The following is a 19,891-nucleotide window of genomic DNA, read 5'->3' as shown; positions in this document are numbered from 1 at the left end:
TACGGCCCACTGATGCATTTCACATAAAACATACTGGGCATGAGCACAGGTTGAATAACGAGCACAGGCGTACCCGAGAAGGTGGAAGCTGGCTGCAGGCGCCCTTTGCCGTGGCCTCTGCCCTGTTTCCAACTCTGCTCCTCAAGCACCTTTCTCTCGGCTTTCCTCGGGTCTCATCAGAACAGCAACGTGTGTCTGAAGCTGCTACACAGTGTCGGTCCCCCGGGGAGTGAGCACGTAGGTGGGCTCAGGGGTGACCAGGGATGGAGGGGCTGTAGGAAATGAGGGTGAAGGGATGGAGCTCCCATCACCACCTGGGATGAGAACAGGGGACCCGGGACTAAGGCCACATTTAGGAGTGAAGAGCAGGATGGTTGTACAACAATTGAGACCCCCTGGCCTGGGGGAGCTGACGTGCCTGTGTGTGCACAAGGAGCCCCGTGGGGCCGGCAGGCCTTCAGGCTCACAGGGTGTTTGAGCTGAAAAGGACCCTGGAGAATTTCTAGCACCAACTGCCGGCCAGGTGGCCACAGATCCCGCCCTGGGGTCCTTGCTCCTGGGGCTCCAGTCAGACATGTTCGCAGTCACGGTCCGGCCAGCCCGAGCCCTGGGCAGTGTGGTGACGCGTGTACGTGCACGCTCGCACTTCCTGCCCATCAGCGCCCGCTGCTGTGCAGGCTTTCTGGGCTGGCACAGGCTCGTGAACCCAGTGACTGGAACAAACTCCAAGCTGAGCGAGCAGCCGCCGTGACCTCACTGCCTTGACCCGGGGCCGTCAGCACAGCTCCTTGGTCTGCCTGGCCCGCCCTGCTCATGACAACAGAGCTAAAGAGCCTCCGAGATGGTGTCAGGAGAAGGGGTGCGGCGACGCAGTGAGCTGGACGAGGAGACAAAGAGGCAGAGGGAGAAGGAGGAAGAGGAATAAAGCCAGGGGTCCAGAGAGACAGCTCAGAGCCCTAGACACACACACACACACACACATGCACACACACATGTGCACACATGCACACATACACATGCACCAACCATATCACACACCACAGCTACTCACAGCATACATCACACAATACACACCCCGTATACACACACCTCACACACACACCCACATCACACACCACAACCCTACTCACGAACACACAAACCCCACACGTGCTAGCACAGCACCTAAGACCAAGGGAGCAGGTGCAATTGCAGAGAGGTGGTGGCTTGAGCAAGGGTAGACAAGGAGCAGAAAGACATAGGACAGAAAGACATAGAACCAACGAAAAGAGGGACACAACCAGAAATATACACACTTTTTGTCCTAATCAGTGGTTCTCAGTGGAGAGAGATTTTTACTCCCCAGGGCACATCAGGCAATGTCTAAGACATCCTTGATTGTCACACCTGAGCCGGGGGATCCTCCTGCCACCCAGTGAGTGGCAGCTAAACACCTTACAATGCACAGGCAGCCCCCACACCCCAGAGTTCTTTGTCCCAAGACATCAGTAGTGCCTGGGTTGAGAAACGGTGTCCCGATGCAGGAAGCAGCGCAGGGCAGCTCCTGGGCCCCAGTCTGGGCTGTGCCCGGTCCTGCGCATACTAACACATGCATACACACCCACCATGCCCCTGACCCCTTCAGCACTGCCAGTGTGGACTTAGGGGACGCCGGCCATACTCTGGTTGACCCTCCCTCCGGGTCTCTCCATCGGACCCTGAGGACCTGACTTTTACATACTGTTCAAGTTTACCCTGAAGCAGGAAGAGCCTGGCCCAAACCCAGTTAACACTGACCTTCCAGTCCCCAACCCCGTGGACCCTGACCTCTTCAGTCCTCCAAGGCTTGGCTGGAGACGGACCGCCATGAGCTCAGGAGCATCCTGGACAATGGTCACCCCCAATCCATATGCTCCTCCTTATAGACGGGACCGCTGAGAGGGACAGTGACTTGCCCAGAGTCATTAAAGTCTTCTTCAGTTTGGAGTCTGGCAGGGGAACTTGGAGAGGGTGTGATGGCAGCTCAGCAGAGGAGGCTGCACCTGTGACCATCCCGTCCTCCCATGAGTTCCAGCTCGCCCCCTCCTCATCCGGGCACCTGCAGCCTGGGATACATTTGGACACGCGAGGCGGGGACTCTGGGTCGCAGAGCCAACCGCGTCTCCCCAGCAGGGGGTTCTGGCCAGCATGGCCTCGGCCTTGACATGAGCCAGGGAGCCTGCCACACTCCTCAAGAGAGGGGGCTCCAGGACAGCTCCCGGCCCCTCGGAACCAGCAGTCCCGGGACGGTACGGGGAATGTGGCTTCACATTCTGAGAGGACCCATGTAGGGGTGCCACCACCCCGTGGCCCGCCTTTCCCACAGTCCAAGCACTAATGTTGGGACTGAGAGGTGAGGGGACAGGGCGGGCAGAAGCCAGTATCTGCAAGGCACCTCCTCTGCTCCGGTCATCCACACCCATTTCAGCCTGTCCTCCGTCTCCCGTGTGTCCTGGGGACCCACACTGAGGCAGCGCCAGGTGCAGGCAGGGAAGGGCCGTCTGGAGTGACTGTGTCCACCTGTCACCTTCCTCCCCCACATGCAGGTACATCATCATCCTGTTCCCTCCCACCAGGGACTCACTGGGGGCTTTGGCTGGAGCCCAACAGGACAGCGAAGGTGGGTGGGTCAGCAGGCTGACAAGCACGAGCTTAATGGGCACAAAGGTCCTGGGTTCAAGGTTTGGGTTCTAGCACCTTCCCCCCACCCAGCCTGCACCCACTGACCCCTGAGTGGGTGTGGAAGGTGGCTCATTGAACTGCGCTGTTTGCTCAGGGCCTCTGGCCTGGCCTTGGGCCAACAGCAGGAACAGGAGCCTCACTTCCCGTAGATTTGAGGGTGACCCTCCTCCCCCGCCCACAGAGACAGCCCACCTGCATCTAAGCTCTCTTGTCCCCGTGCTTCCCCCTCTCTCGGTCTCTCCCCTCTCCCCTTGCTGCTTGCGCCAGCCCTCTGTGTCAGGGACAGGGACATGTAGGACAGAATGACTCAGGAGCTAGAGAGCGACCCCACACCCCTGGGACTCTGAGTGTACAGACACGTGGGCCCCAGGCCATCGGGTGGGTCGCTGGCTCGCCCAGGGGCTCTGCGTCGGCCAGAACCTCTGTTTCTGCCCCAAGTGAGGGGGAAATAACTGATCTTCACGGTGGCCCCAGCTCGCACGTGTCCCTACTGTGCTGTGGGACCACGACGGGCTCTGTCGTTCTTCATGGCTGTGATTGCAGGCCTGTCCCCTCCCTGGAACTCGGTGTGCCTGCGGGGGTGTGCTGGGGCAGAGATGGTGGCTCCATCGCCAGGGGATGGGTCTGAACCTGGCCCCGGTCACTGAATGGCTGCCTGGCCCTGGGAGAGTTATTTTGCTTTGATCTTTGCTTTCCCAATTGGAGAAATGCAGCTGATTCACGTGCCTCACGGTGTGACACAGGCCAGCCGGGGCCCACTTAGTCCAGGGCCTGGCAGGCAGGCAGGCAGGGGCGAGCGGGTAGGTGAGCGCTGCCCCCATGGGAGGTTGCCAGAGAGGGTCCTTGTGATTCTCGGGCGTCCTTACCCTAACCCAGCTCCTTGTTGTTCATCTGCGATTCGTGCTGAGTGGGACGTGTGTACTGTGCTTGACCACCCACCACAGTATGTCGGCCGGGGAGGATCTCCAGGTCCAGAGTGGGGGCGGCAAACCCCGTCGGGGGCCACAGCTCCCCTTCGTGCCCCAGCCCAGGAGCTCGGGATGGATTTTACATCTTTAAAGGGCTGTAAGAGAAGAAGAGGAATGGGTTGGGGACCGTATGCCCTGGCTTGCAAAGCTGGAGATACTCACCTGCCTCCACTGTGACCCCTGACAGAAAACGTCTGGGGACCTCTGCTGGTGTGGGGACAAGAATTTCAATACTGTGCCCCTGTTCTGGGCCAGGAGAGAGATTAAAGGGCAAGAGTCAGAAAAACCAGGTCCCCAGCAGGGGAGGCTCAGAAAAGGGGGGGAGGGGCTGAAGGAAAGGCCCCATAGAAAGGTGGGCTCACTCAGTTGAGGGGCCTTCCAACCCCAAAGACCTGCCTGACCCCTCCCTCCTCCCTCACTGCCTTGAGCCTCTCAGCTTCACCTGACCTGTCCAGAGCTTTCTATAAAAGGTCAGCAGGTGGCTCAAGGTCCAAGAGAGGCCTTTGCAGTCTCTTTGAAGGCCTCTCCTCCCTGGACTGGCCTGGGGGCAGGGAGAGAGATGGGGTGAAGGAGTTTATGCAAGGTCCCAGGTGGCAGGCAGGTCTGCTGGCCTGTCTCTTTAAATCTCAGGTGATTTGGGAGGAGGAGGGAGGGTGTCTGCCCAGATCCCAGGAGCTCCTGCCAGGGAAGCCCAGTGAGGCAGCCGCAGCCCAGGCTCTGCCAAGTGAAACAAACTCGGAACCCTCTGCAACCTGGAGCGTGCCTGCCCGAGACCCCGGGGGCCCGGGCGGTAGGCAATGGGCCCCCTCCAGGGAGAGGGCAGGCCGGCCCTTGGGGAAGCTGATGTGGCGCCCAGGCTGAGTCCAGTCGGGCTCTGGTGTCCACCTCAGCCCCACAAGGAGCCCGCCCTGCACGACATGGGGCTGGCACTCCCCAAGAGGACGAGGCTCCTGCTCAGCCTGTGGAGGAAGCTCTGTAGCTGGTTCCAGAGACAGGAGTCCTGGGCTCAGAGCCGAGATGAGCAGAACCTGCTGCAGCAGAAGAGGTAAGCCTGCACCTGCTGCCCCCCCCCTCCGTGAGCCCCCCATCCTTCTGGCCTCGGCCCCCTCCCCCTCCCCCTCCCCCTCCTCCCTCTCCTTCTTTGTTTGGCACCTGTGTCTAGACAGACTGTGCTCCAGGGCTAGCTCCTCTGGAGCATTTTGTCTCAAGAGTCTTGGCCTGTGGGGCCTCAGGGTTCCGGGCGGGAGTGGAGGACTGGCGTGGGCACAGGTGGCCCCTGTATTGGAGGCTCCAAGCCTGTTCTGCAGCTTCTTGGGAGGCAGTTGACCCTTGAACAATGTGGGGGGTAGGGGCGCCGAGGGTGTGCAGTCAGAAACCAACATATAACCAACGTTGTCCATTCGTTTACAAGAGTTCTCGGCCGCCAGGTGCCCCTTGTAACAATATGGGTTTCAGCTGTGAGGGTCCATTGAACAAATCTGCTCACGGGTAGAAGGCCATTGTTCAAAGCTGCATTGTTAAGGGTCGACTGACGTTTTCTTTTATTTATTTATTTATTTATTTATTTATTTATTTATTTATTTATTTATTTATTTTACAGGGACAGAGAGAGAGTCAGAGAGAGGGATAGATAGGGACAGACAGACAAGAATGGAGAGAGATGAGAAGCATCAATCATCAGTTTTTCGTTGCGACACCTTAGTTGTTCATTGATTGCTTTCTCATATGTGCCTTGACCGCAGGCCTTCAGCAGACCGAGTAACTCCTTGCTGGAGCCAGCGACCTTGGGTCTAAGCTGGTGAGCTTTTTGCTCAAGCCAGATGAGCCCGTGCTCAAGCTGGCGATCTCGGGGTCTTGAACCTGGGTCCTTCCGCATCCCAGTCCGACGCTCTATCCACTGCGCCACTGCCTGGTCAGGCTCGACTGTCGTTTTCTAATGGCCAGGCACCTTGCTGGGCCTTGGAAGGATTGTGGCATCCTCAAACCTCCACTAAAGAGGTGCTGGTGGGTCAGGCAATGTCATATTTCTACTCCCTGGCCCTTGAAAAATCTCCCTGGCAGAAACGTGTAGCAGACATACATAGGTATGTGGGAAGGAAGGAAAGAAGGGAGGGAGGGAGGGAGGGAGGGAGGGAGGGAGGAAGGAAGGAAGGAAGGAAGGAAGGAAGGAAGGAAGGAAGGAAGGAAGGAAGGGAGGGAGGGGAAGGGAAGGAAAGGAAAGGAAAGAAGGAGGGAAGGAAGGAAGGAAGGAAGGAAGGAAGGAAGGAAGGAAGGAAGGAAGGAAGGAAGGAAGGAAAGAAGGAAGGAAAGAGGAAGAAAGAAAGAAAGAAAGAAAGAAAGAAAGAAAGAAAGAAAGAGAGAAAGAAAAGAAAAGAAAAGAAAAGAAAAGAAAAGAAAAGAAAAAAGGAAGGAGGGACAGAGGATCTGCAGACTCTAGTAACCCCAAAAGAAGTAAAATGTGGTCCTGGTTCTCATTCCTGTGCATTAATTGCATCAACCATTGATGGGAGGATATGCCGATGGGACCCAGCCTGGAATCCATTACTCTCTGTTGGTGGGATGGGGCACCCCCTCTGCCATTCAAAAGTGGTGGGATTCTAGAGGCCTAGAGTCTGAGCCCTAAAGACATCTCACCTGTTGCTCCTAGCCCCTGAAAATGTCTCTACCCTCATCTGACGCCCCCACCCCCAGGCAGCTTGGAGTTGGGAGCTAGCAGGAGGGGACCCGGAGGACACCTGAAGCCATCCCAGTGTAGGGTCTCCTTCCAAAGTCTCTGCGGACTGCCCACCCTGGGGGTGGCACACCTGGAGGAAGTCCTCCTGCTGGGGTTTCCCCGGGCCCTAAGAGGGAGATGATGTGTCTATGCATAGAGCAAAGCTTAAACTTTCGCGTCTGAGGGTCTTTCTCTCCACAAATGGAGGGGCTCGCCTGAGCCTGACTGGGAGGCAGGAGGCGAGGAGGCTGCCGGGAGCCCCTGTGGCTGTTCTTTGGCTCAAAGACTCTGGGCTGGGGTGAGACGCTTTCTTCAGTGCTGGCTTCCTGTCTCTCACACCGGCCGCCCACCTCTGTCCCCCAGGCCTGAGAGAGTGGGGGCTGAGCACATGTTTGGCTGATGACGTCTTGAGGCCACAGAATGATGGTGTTGTTGTCGACTAGGCCACCCCTGGTCCCACTCATCCCCATCCCACTCGTAGGACCCCAGGGCTGGGCAGACAGAACCAGAGCGCAGAAAGGCCCAGGGTTCTGGAAGGGGTGGCAGAAGTTCTCTGAGTGCCAGGTTAGGCACGGACAGAGTGAAGGACGGCAGCCCAGCTGGGAGCGGGCACCTCCACCTGCCTTTTCTGCCCTGCTTCCTTTTCATACCTACCGTATGCTGGGCCGCCTCTTGTACCTGGGGCCAGAGAGGCATGATGTCACCATTCTGAGGTACCCCTCCGCCTCCATTCCCCAACCTGCCTGCCTGATTCTACAGCTCCTTGGCCCTCTTATTCTCGAACACCGGGATTGACTGTCCTCCGGGTGGGCAGTCCCAGGGGAGGCCTGAAATAACCAGGAAGGAGAGAGGGCTGGGCTGTGCAGTCACCCAGGCCAAGAGGAGATGCCGAAAATCAGATAAATACCGGGAACGCATGGACACAGGACGATATAGTCAGGTCAGGGGTGCACCCACAATGAAATCAGCACCCACCTTATCTGCAATCCCCAATCTAACTGTGGGAGGGAGGGGCTTTTCTCCCCGTTAAGGAGGCAGGCCCGGGGTCAGCAAGCAGTGACGTGGGGGATTTGTGCCAAGGGCTCAGAGGGGATTGCGGGGACTCCAGGGGGTGGAGCAGAGTCCACTGAGATGGGAGGACTTCCTGGTCTCCGCAGCCTGATGGGGAGCCCAGCGCTCCACTCACTGGTGGGCATTTTCTGTGCCTCAGTCTCCCATCCACTCTGGGTAAATTCACGTGGTTGCCATCCAAGCTGAATGCCCCCCTTTCCCCGGCACCATCTCCCCGGGCCTCGAGTGGTCCTCTTTCCTGATGTTCAGTGTACCAGACATTTACCGAGCAGAAAATGCTAGACTAGGTTTGCAGAAAATGAACACGGCCCCTTCCCTGCTCTCTGTGAGCTCCAGTTCTCATGGGCGACATACAACATCATCTGCTAGGCGATGCCCGGTGAGCGTCCCAGGCAGGGTGTGAACAGTCTTGAGAGCGCAGAGAAGGACGCTGCAGTGTCTGATTTCAGCTGATATGGGTGTGGAGGGGTGCCGCCACCTTCCAGAGGCTGCCTAACCTGACCCTCACACCTGACCCCCTTGCTGGTACAGCCTCCTCCCCCACTCGTTTACAGGAAGGCCATGAACACCGAAGGTTCTCCTCTGTTTAGATAGCCACTTATGAACGTATGGGAACTGACATGTCTGAGAGGCCCTGGGACTTCCCAGCATGTCAGGGCTCCCTGCCTCAGTAAATACACACACGTCGTCCCTGTGGGCACCCGGGTCTACCTGCATGCAGGATGGTGCTGTGGCAGGTAGGAAGGCAACAGCCACTTCCCTGGAAGCTTTGAACCTCGTCCTATGGCCAAGAACTTGACCTGGAGGGAGGTGGCCACAGGTGGTCAGTGTGTGCCTCCTTCCTGTATGTGGAAGGGGCGGTGGTTTCCTTCATCTGTGGTCACTGCTCCGGGCTGTCCCCCCTCCCTCTGGGAAGAGTCATAAAACTTGAAGAACCACATAATTGAGAGGTGAGCGCCTAAGGCTAGGTTCTTGGTGAAGCTTTCTGCCTTTTAACTCTGTGTGATCTTTGGGCAAATATTTGGCCCTCCTGCCTCAGTTTCCTTTTCTGAAATACTGAGAGCATTAGTCAGCCTGTGTGGTGGGGCTGTAGGAGCAGAAGGGGGACTAAGCGAGGTGCTGCACGTTGAAGGCATGGGGTTCTTGTGATGAACACACCCCGCAATGGTAAGGAGGCACCTCCCAGGAAGGCAGGGGCGTAGAGGGGTTGTGAACTTCCTGCTGCCAGAACCGTGTTCATTCAGGAGCTGTACCGTGTTGTCGGTGCCCTCCCCTCCCCGAAGGACACCCTCCTCCGAGAGGGCGCTTGTGGCAAAGCCAGTGGAACCCACACAAGTCCGTACAGTCGCCTGTGCCTCTTCTCACCCCATTTCCAACCCCGATTAACAATGAAAATGGGGACAGAGAAACGACAAATGGGCTCTCGCCCTGGCTCCGCCTCCGACGTGTTAGGACAAGCCACCTCCAATGCGAGGCCTCTTTCTCCATCTGTTGCATGAACAGATTAGACGAGTTTTCTTGGAACTTCCCTGATCTAAAATTCGGATTTGAACTCTCCTGCAGACTCTCTTGGATCAACCTTGCTCCCCAGCAACCAAATACAAAACTTGACTTGTGTACCCTGCATGCACACATGTGTGAACACATACACACACACACACACACACACACACACACACACACACACACAGGAATGTCCATGTTCTTGGGAATGGACAGGGAGAGCCCGGGGTGGTGGAACCGGAAGAAGGGAAGTGATAGATTCTCCCTTGGTGGTCAGAGGGAACTCCGAGGGGGGTGATCCATGATTTGTCTACAAAGAATGTGCTAGGTTTCATGCCAGGAATCCTGTAGTTGGGTTTGCACTGGTCTAATATGGAACTAGACTGTTCAATTTGATAAATAATTGTCTAGCAAAATTAAACATTTTAAGTCCTGCCAGCACCTTTCATATTATTATAATTGCAGATTTGCTCAATAATTTGTTGCTACTTAATCAGTGGGTGCTTAAAAGACTTCACCTTTTTGTTTAATGACATATATGAAAACATATAGGGTATTTCTCATCCATTTAAATGTGAAGTATCCTTTTTTAAAAAAATGGATTATGAATAATTATATGTACCTTTAGTTGGAGTTTCTCTACCTTGGCACTATTGACATAATGGGCAGGAGAATTCTTTGTTATGGGAAGCTGCCTGTCTAAGGTGCTTAACTGCTTAAAAACATCCTACCCTAAACCCATCAGAAGCCAGCCAGTGGTACCCCTCCCCCAGTTGCAACAACCAAAAATATCTCCAGACATTACCAGTTGCCTTGGGGAGAGGACTGAAGATTACCCCTGTTTGAGGACCACTGGTCTAAACCCCTGTTTGTAGCTAAGGGATTCTGGTCGTAATGTGAAATATTCTACTAAATAAAATGAAGTTTTCCCCCCGGAAGGGACAGACTATAATCTAGCCATCCCAATGAAAGATATGTCCTCAGTATCTCCCCTTCTTCCCACCCCGGGAGGGACCTAGCAGCTACATGGTAAAGGTGTGCAGAGTTTGCACCGAATCTAAACTTCTGTACTGGGTTGTTATGAAAGAAACTATCAGTCTCAGGCATGAACCTCTTTGGAGGGTCTGCTCTTATACCTTTTTCATGGGTCCCAAGGATAGGCAAGTGTTTTGAGGACCCCCCTTTACTGCCAAGAATGTAAGCTAGGGCTTCCTCTGCTGTCCCCTTGTGGCCCTGTGATGCTATTACAAGGAACGGCTCTGCCTGATGCCCTCAGGACTATCCACAGGCACCGCACCTCACATCCCCATGTTTGCTGGAGTCTGGGGCCTGCCAACCAGAGGAAGTCAGCTCTCCACAAACACTGCTGGGTTGGGTTCTAAGCCGGCTCTTCATCCAGAGTATGGTCTGCCTGTTCTTGACAGATAAAATACAGGAGACAGTTAAATTTGAATTTCAGATCAACAAGGTGTTGTTAGTATAGATATGTCTATACTAACATATGGGACAGACATACAATAAAAAGTGTATTTGTTGTGTATCTAAAATTCAAATTGAACTGAGTGTCCCATATATATATTTTTTTAACAGAGACAGAACCAGGGAGAGGGACAGCTAGGCACAGACAGACAGGAAGGGAGAGAGATGAGATACATCAGTTGTTCGTTGAGGCACCTCAGTTGTTCAACGATTGCTTTCTCATATGTGCCCTGACTGGGGCAGAGTGAGTGACCCCTTGCTCAAGCCAGCGACCCTGTGCTTTAAGCCAGCAACCTTTGGGCTCAAGTCAGTGACCATGGGGTCATGTCTGTGATCCCAAGCTCAGGTCAATGAGCCCGCGCTCAAGCTGGTGAGCCCGTGCTCAAGCTGTGACCTTGGTGTTTCGAACCTGGGTTCTCTGTGTCCCAGTCCAACACTCTATCCACTGTGCCACTGCCTGATCAGGCAAGCATCCCATATTTTTATTTGGTCGACCTGGTAAGCCTGAGCCGGACAGTAGCTCCTTGACCCTCCCAGGTCTAGCAGGGCTGTCAGCACACAGAGAATGTGGGGGGATATTTACTGGCTCCAGAGATGTGTAGGGACCAAAAGGGATGGGTGGATATATATATATTTTTTTTTTTTTAATTTTTTTTTAATTTTTTTTTTTTTCCCGAGCCTGCCACCCACAAACCCCTCTACTCACACCCTAGGATGCAGGAACTATGAGGAAGCTGCAACTTGGGTAATGGGAGCCCTGGGACCCATGTCTACCTTTGCCATGAACCACCTTTCACACATTTGGTCAAAGCCCCGCATGAAACTGGGAGCGAATTGGAGGAGGTCAGTGGAAGAATACAGAGATGATTAAGTGGCCAATCACTGTCCTTCAAGTCCCCCTGGTACAGGAGAAGAGACCTGATACCAATCACAACACACGTGCTGAAGGGAAGTAAGGCCAGAGAAGAGAGCTGAGCTCCCTGGGCAGACCCTGGGCGTGCGTGCGTCCGGCGTGCGTCAGGCGCGCTGCCTGTGCATTGCACTGACTCTGTATCTAAGGAGGAGGGGCGTGGCCAAATTGTCGGGCAGGTGGTGCTGCTGGTGGCGAAGGAGCGCAGAGCAGACTTGTTTTGCAGCTGGTTGCATACCAGGCATACTATTTTTTCCTAAGATTATATGTTTGCTTAAGGTTGGCTTGGGGGCAACCGGTAAAGATAATAAGGAGAGACAGCGAGACCAAACTACCTTTTGGCCCTGCTCCTCACGCACTCACTCTGCAGACAATGGGGATGCCGACCATACCCTGGTTACACATCCTAGGGACACAGAAGAGACAATGAGGGGAGGGGGTGGTAAATTTCATGTGGGAGGAGGTTTACAGTCTAGGCAGAGAACGGTATGCTCTAGGGCAGTGGTGAGGCCAAAATGCCAGGGGGAGGTGTGAGCGGGGATGGGGGTGGGGAGAGCATGCAGAAGTGTTACACAGAGACTGTAAAGGACCCTGGGCATTTAAGGGCCCATCAGACTTGTGTGTGATGTGACTACATGTGCCATTTACACAGAGTCTCTTGGGGGGCGTCCGGTAGGGCTTGGAGAAATTCATCAGGAGGGTGTTGTGCTAACCTGGAGCTAGAGGATGAGGACATGAATTAATGAGCGGTGGTCAGGACCAGGCAGTAGGGGGTAGGGACTGCACAGGGAGAGAAAGAGATGAGGAACTCACAGGGCCAGGGGCGGCCTCTGAGCCATGAGCAGGGCAGAGGCCAGCCCTCCAGGAGTTGTGTCCCTTGCTCATCCCTCCTCTCCCAGTCGCCCTCCCACCCCCAGCCCTGGAGCCAGCCTCCTGCCACCACCAGAGCTTAATGCCTGAGTGCCTTTCTGGGTCTCTTTGTCACATAATTGGTCATCTCTGGATAAACAGGGTTATTTCATTGGCTACCGTAGAAAGACCCCCGCGGCTCTGGGCCCAGAGAGGAAATTGAATGAAAAGAGTCCCATGCGTCTTTGTTGGAGTATGTTTTGAATTTTTTAAAAAGGTTTTTTAAGTTCATTGTAGGCATAAAATTCAAGAGAGGATTTGGGGGTGGAGCCCTGGCCGGATAGCTCTGTTGATTTAAACCCAAAGCATAGAGGTTGCTGGTTCCGTCCCTGGTCAGGGCAAGAACAGGGACAGATCGATGGTTCCATCTCTTTTTCTCTAAAGTCAATCAATAATTTTTTTTTTTTTAAAGAAGAGGATTTGGGGGAGTCAGAGAAGAGAATTTTTGCTTAAACAGGTGAGAAACAGATAGGAAGTAGGAAGAAACTCTAATCTGATGGAGGAGCCAGGAAATTCCTTTCGGATGAAGCCCTAAAGAGGCCGGTGCAGGGAGGAAGGGCCGGGACCCACGGGCTTTGCTGAGGAGATCTAGCAAGAGGAGCACCACGCCGCAGCAGGAAACCTGCTAACCTCCACGTGTGGACTTCCTCCACAAACAAGAGGGCGGAATGCCTTGTACTCCTTGTCCTTGAAAACAAGACTTATCGTGGAAGGTAATCTCAGGACACTTAGTGGAGCTGAATCAGGGTTGCTCCAGGAGTCAAAAGAGCAGGAGGTGAATGAGTACCCAGGGAAGGCTCCTCCCCTCTGTACCTGATATGCACAGATAACACATTCACACACATGGTCCCCGCACCTGGGGAGCAGGAAACCAGTCACTGAAGTTTGGGTTAATTAATCGGTCAGGAATAAAGAGATCCAGCAACTCTTTGCACCCCAGTGGCCTCACTTCCCTGTGCCAGGGACCTCAGGGTCCGCTGTCACTCAGGTGCATGTGTTTATACGCGATGAAGCAAAGCCATCACCCCTTGCTCCACCACGGGGCATGCTCACCGTTCCCACCTTTCTGACCCCTTTCCCTTATAGGATCTTGGGGTGTCCCTTCCTTCTAGCTGCCAAAGAGAATGATGTGCAGGCTCTCCACAAGCTGCTCAAGTATCAGGCATGTGAGGTTCACCAAAGAGGTGAGAATGGGGCAGCGCCCTCAGCACTGCTCCTCCTGGGTAGGCCCCGTGCACATGGTCCCCACTATAGCCCAGGACTTTCTGCTGTGGCCCCTAAATCATGACTGTCCCCACCCCCCTGCCCTTGGAAGCCCCATGACTCTTCTCTCTGCGCAGGAGCCCTGGGGGAGACGGCGCTGCACATCGCGGCCCTCTACGACAACCTGGAGGCCGCCATGGTGCTGATGGAGGCTGCCCCGGACCTGGTCCTTGAGCCCATGACGTCTGAGCTGTATGAGGGTGAGGCGCCAGACCGGTGAATGTTTCAAGTCGAGCGCTGTGCTGGAGAATTTGGGGGAACCAAAGAGGGAATCTGAACTCCACCACTCTCTGTCCACCTCCTTGCCTCCCTTCTATCTCGTCATCCTCACTGCGCATCATTAGAGCACCCCCACCCCAAAATGGAGAGACCTAGACAATGGGACCAAGTGAGCAGCAGCTGGATCTCCTGGAAACCCTGCCTGGCCCAGGGCTCCCTGTCCCCACTCCTCAGGCTACCCATGTAGACATGGGGCCCCTACACAATCTTGGGGACAGACCCATGATGGGGGGCTCTCTCTGAACCAGGTCAGACTGCACTGCACGTGGCCATCATGAACCGGAACGTGAACTTGGTGAAAGCCCTGCTCGCCCACGGGGCCAGCGTCTCCGCCAGGGCTACGGGCACAGCTTTCCGCCTCAGCCCCCACAACCACATCTACTTTGGTGAGAGCCAGGGCCGGGGCTGGGGAGGGAGGGCAAGAGCAAAGGGCAGGCAGGCCAGGAGGCCCCAGGCCCGGGGAATGTGGAGGTGAGGTCAGCCCTCATAGGGCTCAGGGTCAGAGCCATTCCCCCAGGGCCCTCGGCACCGTCCCTGCCTCTGGTTCTGCCCACGGGCCCCCAAGCCCAGAGCTGAGATGTGGGGGAGGAACAGGCAGCAGTCACTGGGGAGAATGCCCGTCGCACCTGCACTCATGTCGTGGGGCCTCTGTCCCCAGGGGAGCACCCTTTGTCCTTCGCCGCCTGCGTGGGCAGCGAGGAGATCGTGCGTCTGCTCATTGAACACGGAGCTAACATTCGGGCCCAGGACTCCCTGGGTAAGGCCTGGGTGCGGAAAGGACCTGGGGAACAGGAAGGGGGTGGGACAGGAGGGTCTGGGACAACCTTCGGGCCCACCCTGGGGTGGGCATGGGGACCACCAGAGACTTGGGTCCAGTGGCCCCGTGACACCCGTGTCCTCCCCCAGGAAACACGGTGCTGCACATCCTCGTCTTCCAGCCCAACAAAACCTTTGCCTGCCAGATGTACAACCTGCTGCTGTCCTACGACAGGTGCGGGGGCCACCTGCAGTCCCTGGACCTCGTGCCCAATCACCAGGGGCTCACCCCCTTCAAGCTGGCTGGAGTGGAGGGCAACACAGTGGTGAGGACACTCCCCCAGACCCATGGTGTCCTCCTAACGCCCCCACCCTACACTTCTGGGCTTTTGTAGGACCCAACATAAACATGCCTCTCGGTGCCTCGGCCCCGTTGTCAGATCAGTGTTTCTCCTCGGCTCCTGTCTCCCCTGTCCCCTGGCCCCTTCCATGCCCCTTTTCTTTCCTGAGCTGCTGGGCGCTAACAGAGTTGAGATCCCTCGCTGGGGTTTGTAGTGCCCACGTCCACCTGCCCCCTCAGCCCACGGGGCAGCAGGGAGTCGTGGGGGGTTGGAGAGCAGCCCAGGGGTCTATGTGTGGCTGTTCTGCCCCAGAGGCTGTGGTCGTGAGTGAAGAGCACCCGCCCTTTCCAGTGGGGCTGTAGTCCTGGACCTGGTCTTCACTCCCACCCTGTGACCCGCCCCTTTGCCTGCCCTCCTGACTCAGTCTCCCCGCCCCTCCTCCCCTTAGATGTTCCAACACCTGATGCAGAAGGGGAAGCACAGCCAGGGTACATTCGGGCTGTCAACCTACACCCTCTACGACCTCACAGAGATCGAGTCCTCGGGGGATGAGCCGTCCCTGCTAGAACTCATTGTCACCACCAAGAAGCGGGAGGTATGAGGCCTTCAGGTCAGTGAGTGGCCGGGGAGGGACGTCCGAGTCCCTGAGCCACTTGCTCTATGCCCTTCCTGCGGCAGGCTCGCCAGATCCTGGACCAGACGCCCGTGAAGGAGCTGGTGAGCCTCAAGTGGCAGCGGTACGGGCGGCCCTACTTCTGCCTGCTGGGCGCCTTGTACGTGCTCTACATCATCTGCTTCACCGTGTGCTGCGTCTACCGGCCCCTCAAGCCCAGGACCGACAACCGCACGCAGCCCCGGGACAACACCCTCTTGCAGCAGAAGCTACTTCAGGTGACACCCTGGGAGCAGCTGAGCTTCAGGGGCAGGATCAGTCTCTGCCCTTCCTCAGACCTGTCCCACTTTCCCATCCGACGGCCACACTTCTCCCCTCACCCGGGGCTCAAACACAGAAGCACAAACTCAAAGTGCACGCACACGTGCCACACATGCCCTCAAAGAGCAGAGCTGGGGACAGCTAAACCTGACAGGTTAAAAAGAATTGAACAAGGGATGCTTAACTTCCGGCCAGAGGCAGGCGGGGCAGGTGCATGGGGACCCCGAGCCCCTGCTCTGACCATATTGCTCCCCTCAGGAGGCCTACGTGACCCGCCAGGACGCCATCCGACTGGTGGGGGAGCTGGTGACTGTTGTTGGAGCCGTGATCATCCTGATCGTTGAGGTATAGCATGGGCTGGGGCCGGGCGGGGGCCATCCGCCCCAGGGTTCCAGGCCGCACCCCAGCCCGCACATGCCTTTGTGTCTCTCCAGATTCCAGACATCTTCAGGGTGGGGGTCACCCGCTTCTTTGGACATACTATCCTTGGGGGACCGTTCCATGTCCTCATGTGAGTCTCCTTTCTGTCACTCCCAGCCTTCCCCTCACTAGGGCTCCGGTCCTACCTCCTGGATTCCCGAGCCCCAGAGGTCCCTCTGGAGTGATGTGTGGGACCCTGTGTATTGGGCGTGTTGAAGACTGACTCTGAGTGTGTGGTACTGTCTCAGTCACACTCTTGCTCTTGGGTCCCCTGGATCATCCCAGACCCCTCTCATCACCCCCTCCCTGCTCTCCCCACAGTATCACCTATGCCTGCACGGTGCTGGTAACCATGGTGATGCGGCTCACCAACACCAGCGGGGAGGTGGTGCCCATGTCCTTCGCCCTGGTGCTGGGCTGGTGCAATGTCATGTACTTCGCCCGAGGATTCCAGATGCTGGGCCCCTTCACCATCATGATCCAGAAGGTCCGTGCCTCCCCCCAGGCTTCCTAGAGGAAGGTCCTAGAGAAGGGGCTACACACCTTTCTATCACGAGCCAGACAATAGATGACGTCTCGGGCTTTGTGAGCCACATATGGTCTTGGTTGCATATCCTTTTCCTCCTCCCCTTCTTTTTTTCCCCCAAATCTTTTTTTAAAATATGTAGAAACTATTCTTAGTTCAAGGCCCATACTACAAAAAGGCCAAAGAGATCTGGCCTGCAGCCGTGGTTTGCCAACCCTGCCCCAGAGGGCGGAGTGGCGAGTGTTCCCAGAGTTAAATCTGTTCGAGGCTGGGAGGGGGCAGTCGCTGAGCGACAGGTGTAACCTTCTCCCTCTCTCTCTAGATGATTTTTGGTGACTTGATGAGATTCTGCTGGCTGATGGCTGTGGTCATCCTGGGCTTTACTTCAGGTAAACCACCTGTTCAGGCTGGGGGCCATGGGAGGGGGCAGTTAGAGAAACCTAGAGAACACAGAGCAGCTTGGATGAACTTGGGGGAAGGCAGAGGCAAGAGGGGCCATGGTGTCTGAGGATGTGGCATCCCTCAGAGGTGAGGGAAAGCTGGGAGTGGTAGGGGTGGGTGGCTCTTGGGATCAGGATGAGCCATATGGAAAGTAAGGCAACCTAGGAACGTAAAGTACTGAGTGGTCAATGGCAGGGAGGGGGCTGTGGGGGAGGAGGGCAGTGGGCAGAGCTGGCTGTGGTTGGGGCACGTGCATGGCTGCCCTCACCAAGGTCATGCATGGCTCACCCCCTGGGGTGGAGCAGCCTTCTATATCATCTTCCAGACCGAGAACCCCGACGAGCTGGGCCATTTCTACAACTACCCCATGGCACTGTTCAGCACCTTTGAGATGTTCCTCACCATCATCGATGGCCCCGCCAACTATGACGTGGACCTGCCCTTCATGTACAGCATCACCTACGCGGCCTTCGGCATCATCGCCACGCTGCTCATGCTCAACCTCCTCATCGCCATGATGGGCGACACTCATTGGCGGGTGGCTCATGAGCGAGACGAGCTGTGGAGGGCTCAGGTGAGCCCCCTGGTGGCTGGGAGGGTTGGTGCACACCATTCCCTTCCAAAGACCATGCCGAATTCAGAGGCAGGATATTTTGACATATGTTTGGACCGTTGCACGGTACACAGAATAATGCAAAGTGTACAATAGAATTGGACTAGCGATCCCACCAAACGATACTGAAATAGCTGAAAATGATTGCACGCGGTTTGCTCAAAAATTAAAACCTGTCTTTTCTAGAATAATCAACAAGAATTAAACGAGGAAGAAAGCTAATTGTGGCTAAAAAGTGGCATTCCGTAAACTTTGCTACTGAAGAAAAAATCAAGTATCCAATTTTGGGGGCAATATTCTAGCATTTAAAATTTGACCCAGAGAAATTGGACAACACAGTAAAAATAATGCCACAAAAAGCCCCTTATAGCAGCAGAAACTATCTTCAGAGCACCCTAGTGGGGACAAGAGACCATTCAATGAATTAAATCATCCCTTAAAAATATGTGTAAGGTAATTTATCACAACACAAATAATTCCTGCAAAATAGAAATGGAAATCTTGAAAATTGGATGGCATATAACTGTGCTATGTAAAAAAATAGTTAAAAAACAAACAAACAAAAACCCCGAACTGGGTAAAATGGGGTTTGCTCAGGAAAACATTTCTTCCCTAGCAAATGTATTGATATTAGACGTCTCAGTAGGATGTTGGCATTTATAAATGACTATCTGTCTGTAGGGTAGAAATATCTCATAGCCCCGAGGACCTGTGTCTGTTTGCTTTGCTCAGTTTTCCATTGACCTTGGAGTGAGGTCATTCAGCCTCCTGCAGAACCAGCCTGGTGCCAGCATGGGTGTTGGGTCACTGGGCACAGACTGTGGGGCTCACATCCCATCGACCCTCCCACAGAGGAGAGTTGACAAAGTGGACACCTCTATCCTCAGCTCAGGGGTGCTGTTTGTCACTTCTGGGGGACTGCAGAGTTCCTGAGTTTCCCAGTAGTTGCCCAACACCCTCTCTGCTCCCTAGGCGACATCTCAAGTCTACACCCAGCCTCCTCTGACGTTCCCCCTGTCCCCACATGCAGGTGGTGGCCACCACGGTGATGCTGGAGCGGAAGCTGCCCCGCTGCATGTGGCCTCGCTCCGGGATCTTTGGGGGAGATTATGGGCTCGGGGACCGCTGGTTCCTGCGGTGAGTGACAATGGGGCCCTGGCCACTGCTGTGATCTCGGGGGTCCTGTGCTCTCCCTCGCCCCACAGGCTGGACCCCCTGCCACACCAGCAGCGGATGAGGACGAGACCCATTGTGGTGGGGGTGGGGTGTGCACAGGAGGTCTAGCCCTTTACCCTTGGCCCTCGCCCAAGTCCTCTGTCCTCCCTAGGGTGGAAGACAGACGGGACCTCACCCAGCAGCGGGCCCGGCGCTACGCACAGGCCTTCGATCATCGGGGCTCGGACCACTCGGACAGGGACTCGGAGAAGCTGCAGCCACACCGCCCCTTCAGCCCCCACCTGTCCCTTCCCACCCCCTCAGTGTCGCGAAGCACCTCCCGCAGCAGCAGCAGCAACTGGGAGAAACTTCGGCAGGGGACCCTGAAGCCAGAATCATCGAGGGGCGCGGTCAACAGGGGCCTGGAAGAGGAGGGCTGGGAATATCAGATCTGAGCCTCCCTGCGGTCGCTCTCTGGTTCCCAGGGACGTTACAGAACCCGCACCTCAAACACTCGGAGCTCTAACCTCCCAGGTCCAGAGGGAAAGGAGGCAAGTCCTCCGGAACAGCCGTGCCCAGGTCTCTGCTCCTCGCTGGGCTCTGGAGCAAATGGACAGCCAGGCAGTGGCTGGTGTTCCCCTTGCCCGTTCAGCTTTAACAGAGCCCCACTGCACTGACTACGCAAAGCACTTTAAGGACAGGCTTGCCACCTCTGGCTTCCAGTGTCCACTCCAAGGCAGAGTGGGAGGGCCGAGCCCAGCTCGGGTGCTATGGAGAGTCTGGGCAGGCTTTTGGAGAAAGCGTGTGAGTGAGGGGACAGGACTGGCTCTGGGGAGGGTGATGCTGGTTGAGTCTTGTCACCTTCTCCCTACCAATAAATTGTCCCCTACTCCCCTGCTGTGCAGTGTCA

General features: G+C 55.7%; 1 protein-coding gene across 1 annotated transcript; it reads left to right on the top strand.

Moving 5' to 3' along the window:
- The first annotated feature begins 4,165 nt into the window (after positions 1 to 4,165).
- Positions 4,166 to 19,878, top strand: TRPV6 (transient receptor potential cation channel subfamily V member 6). The gene is made up of 15 exons (XM_066362912.1): positions 4,166 to 4,713; positions 13,340 to 13,437; positions 13,594 to 13,716; positions 14,044 to 14,181; positions 14,454 to 14,552; positions 14,702 to 14,877; positions 15,341 to 15,487; positions 15,571 to 15,783; positions 16,085 to 16,171; positions 16,261 to 16,337; positions 16,568 to 16,733; positions 17,095 to 17,161; positions 17,519 to 17,787; positions 18,857 to 18,963; positions 19,154 to 19,878. The coding sequence occupies exons 1-15, from the start codon at positions 4,466 to 4,468 to the stop codon at positions 19,434 to 19,436; spliced, it is 2,298 nt and encodes a 765-aa protein (XP_066219009.1). The 5' UTR covers positions 4,166 to 4,465; the 3' UTR covers positions 19,437 to 19,878.
- Positions 19,879 to 19,891: the final 13 nt, after the last annotated feature.

Source organism: Saccopteryx leptura, chromosome 2 (assembly GCF_036850995.1).
Source record: "Saccopteryx leptura isolate mSacLep1 chromosome 2, mSacLep1_pri_phased_curated, whole genome shotgun sequence".
NCBI classification, from domain to species: Eukaryota; Metazoa; Chordata; class Mammalia; order Chiroptera; family Emballonuridae; genus Saccopteryx; species Saccopteryx leptura.
This window is presented reverse-complemented; position numbering and strand designations above follow the sequence as displayed.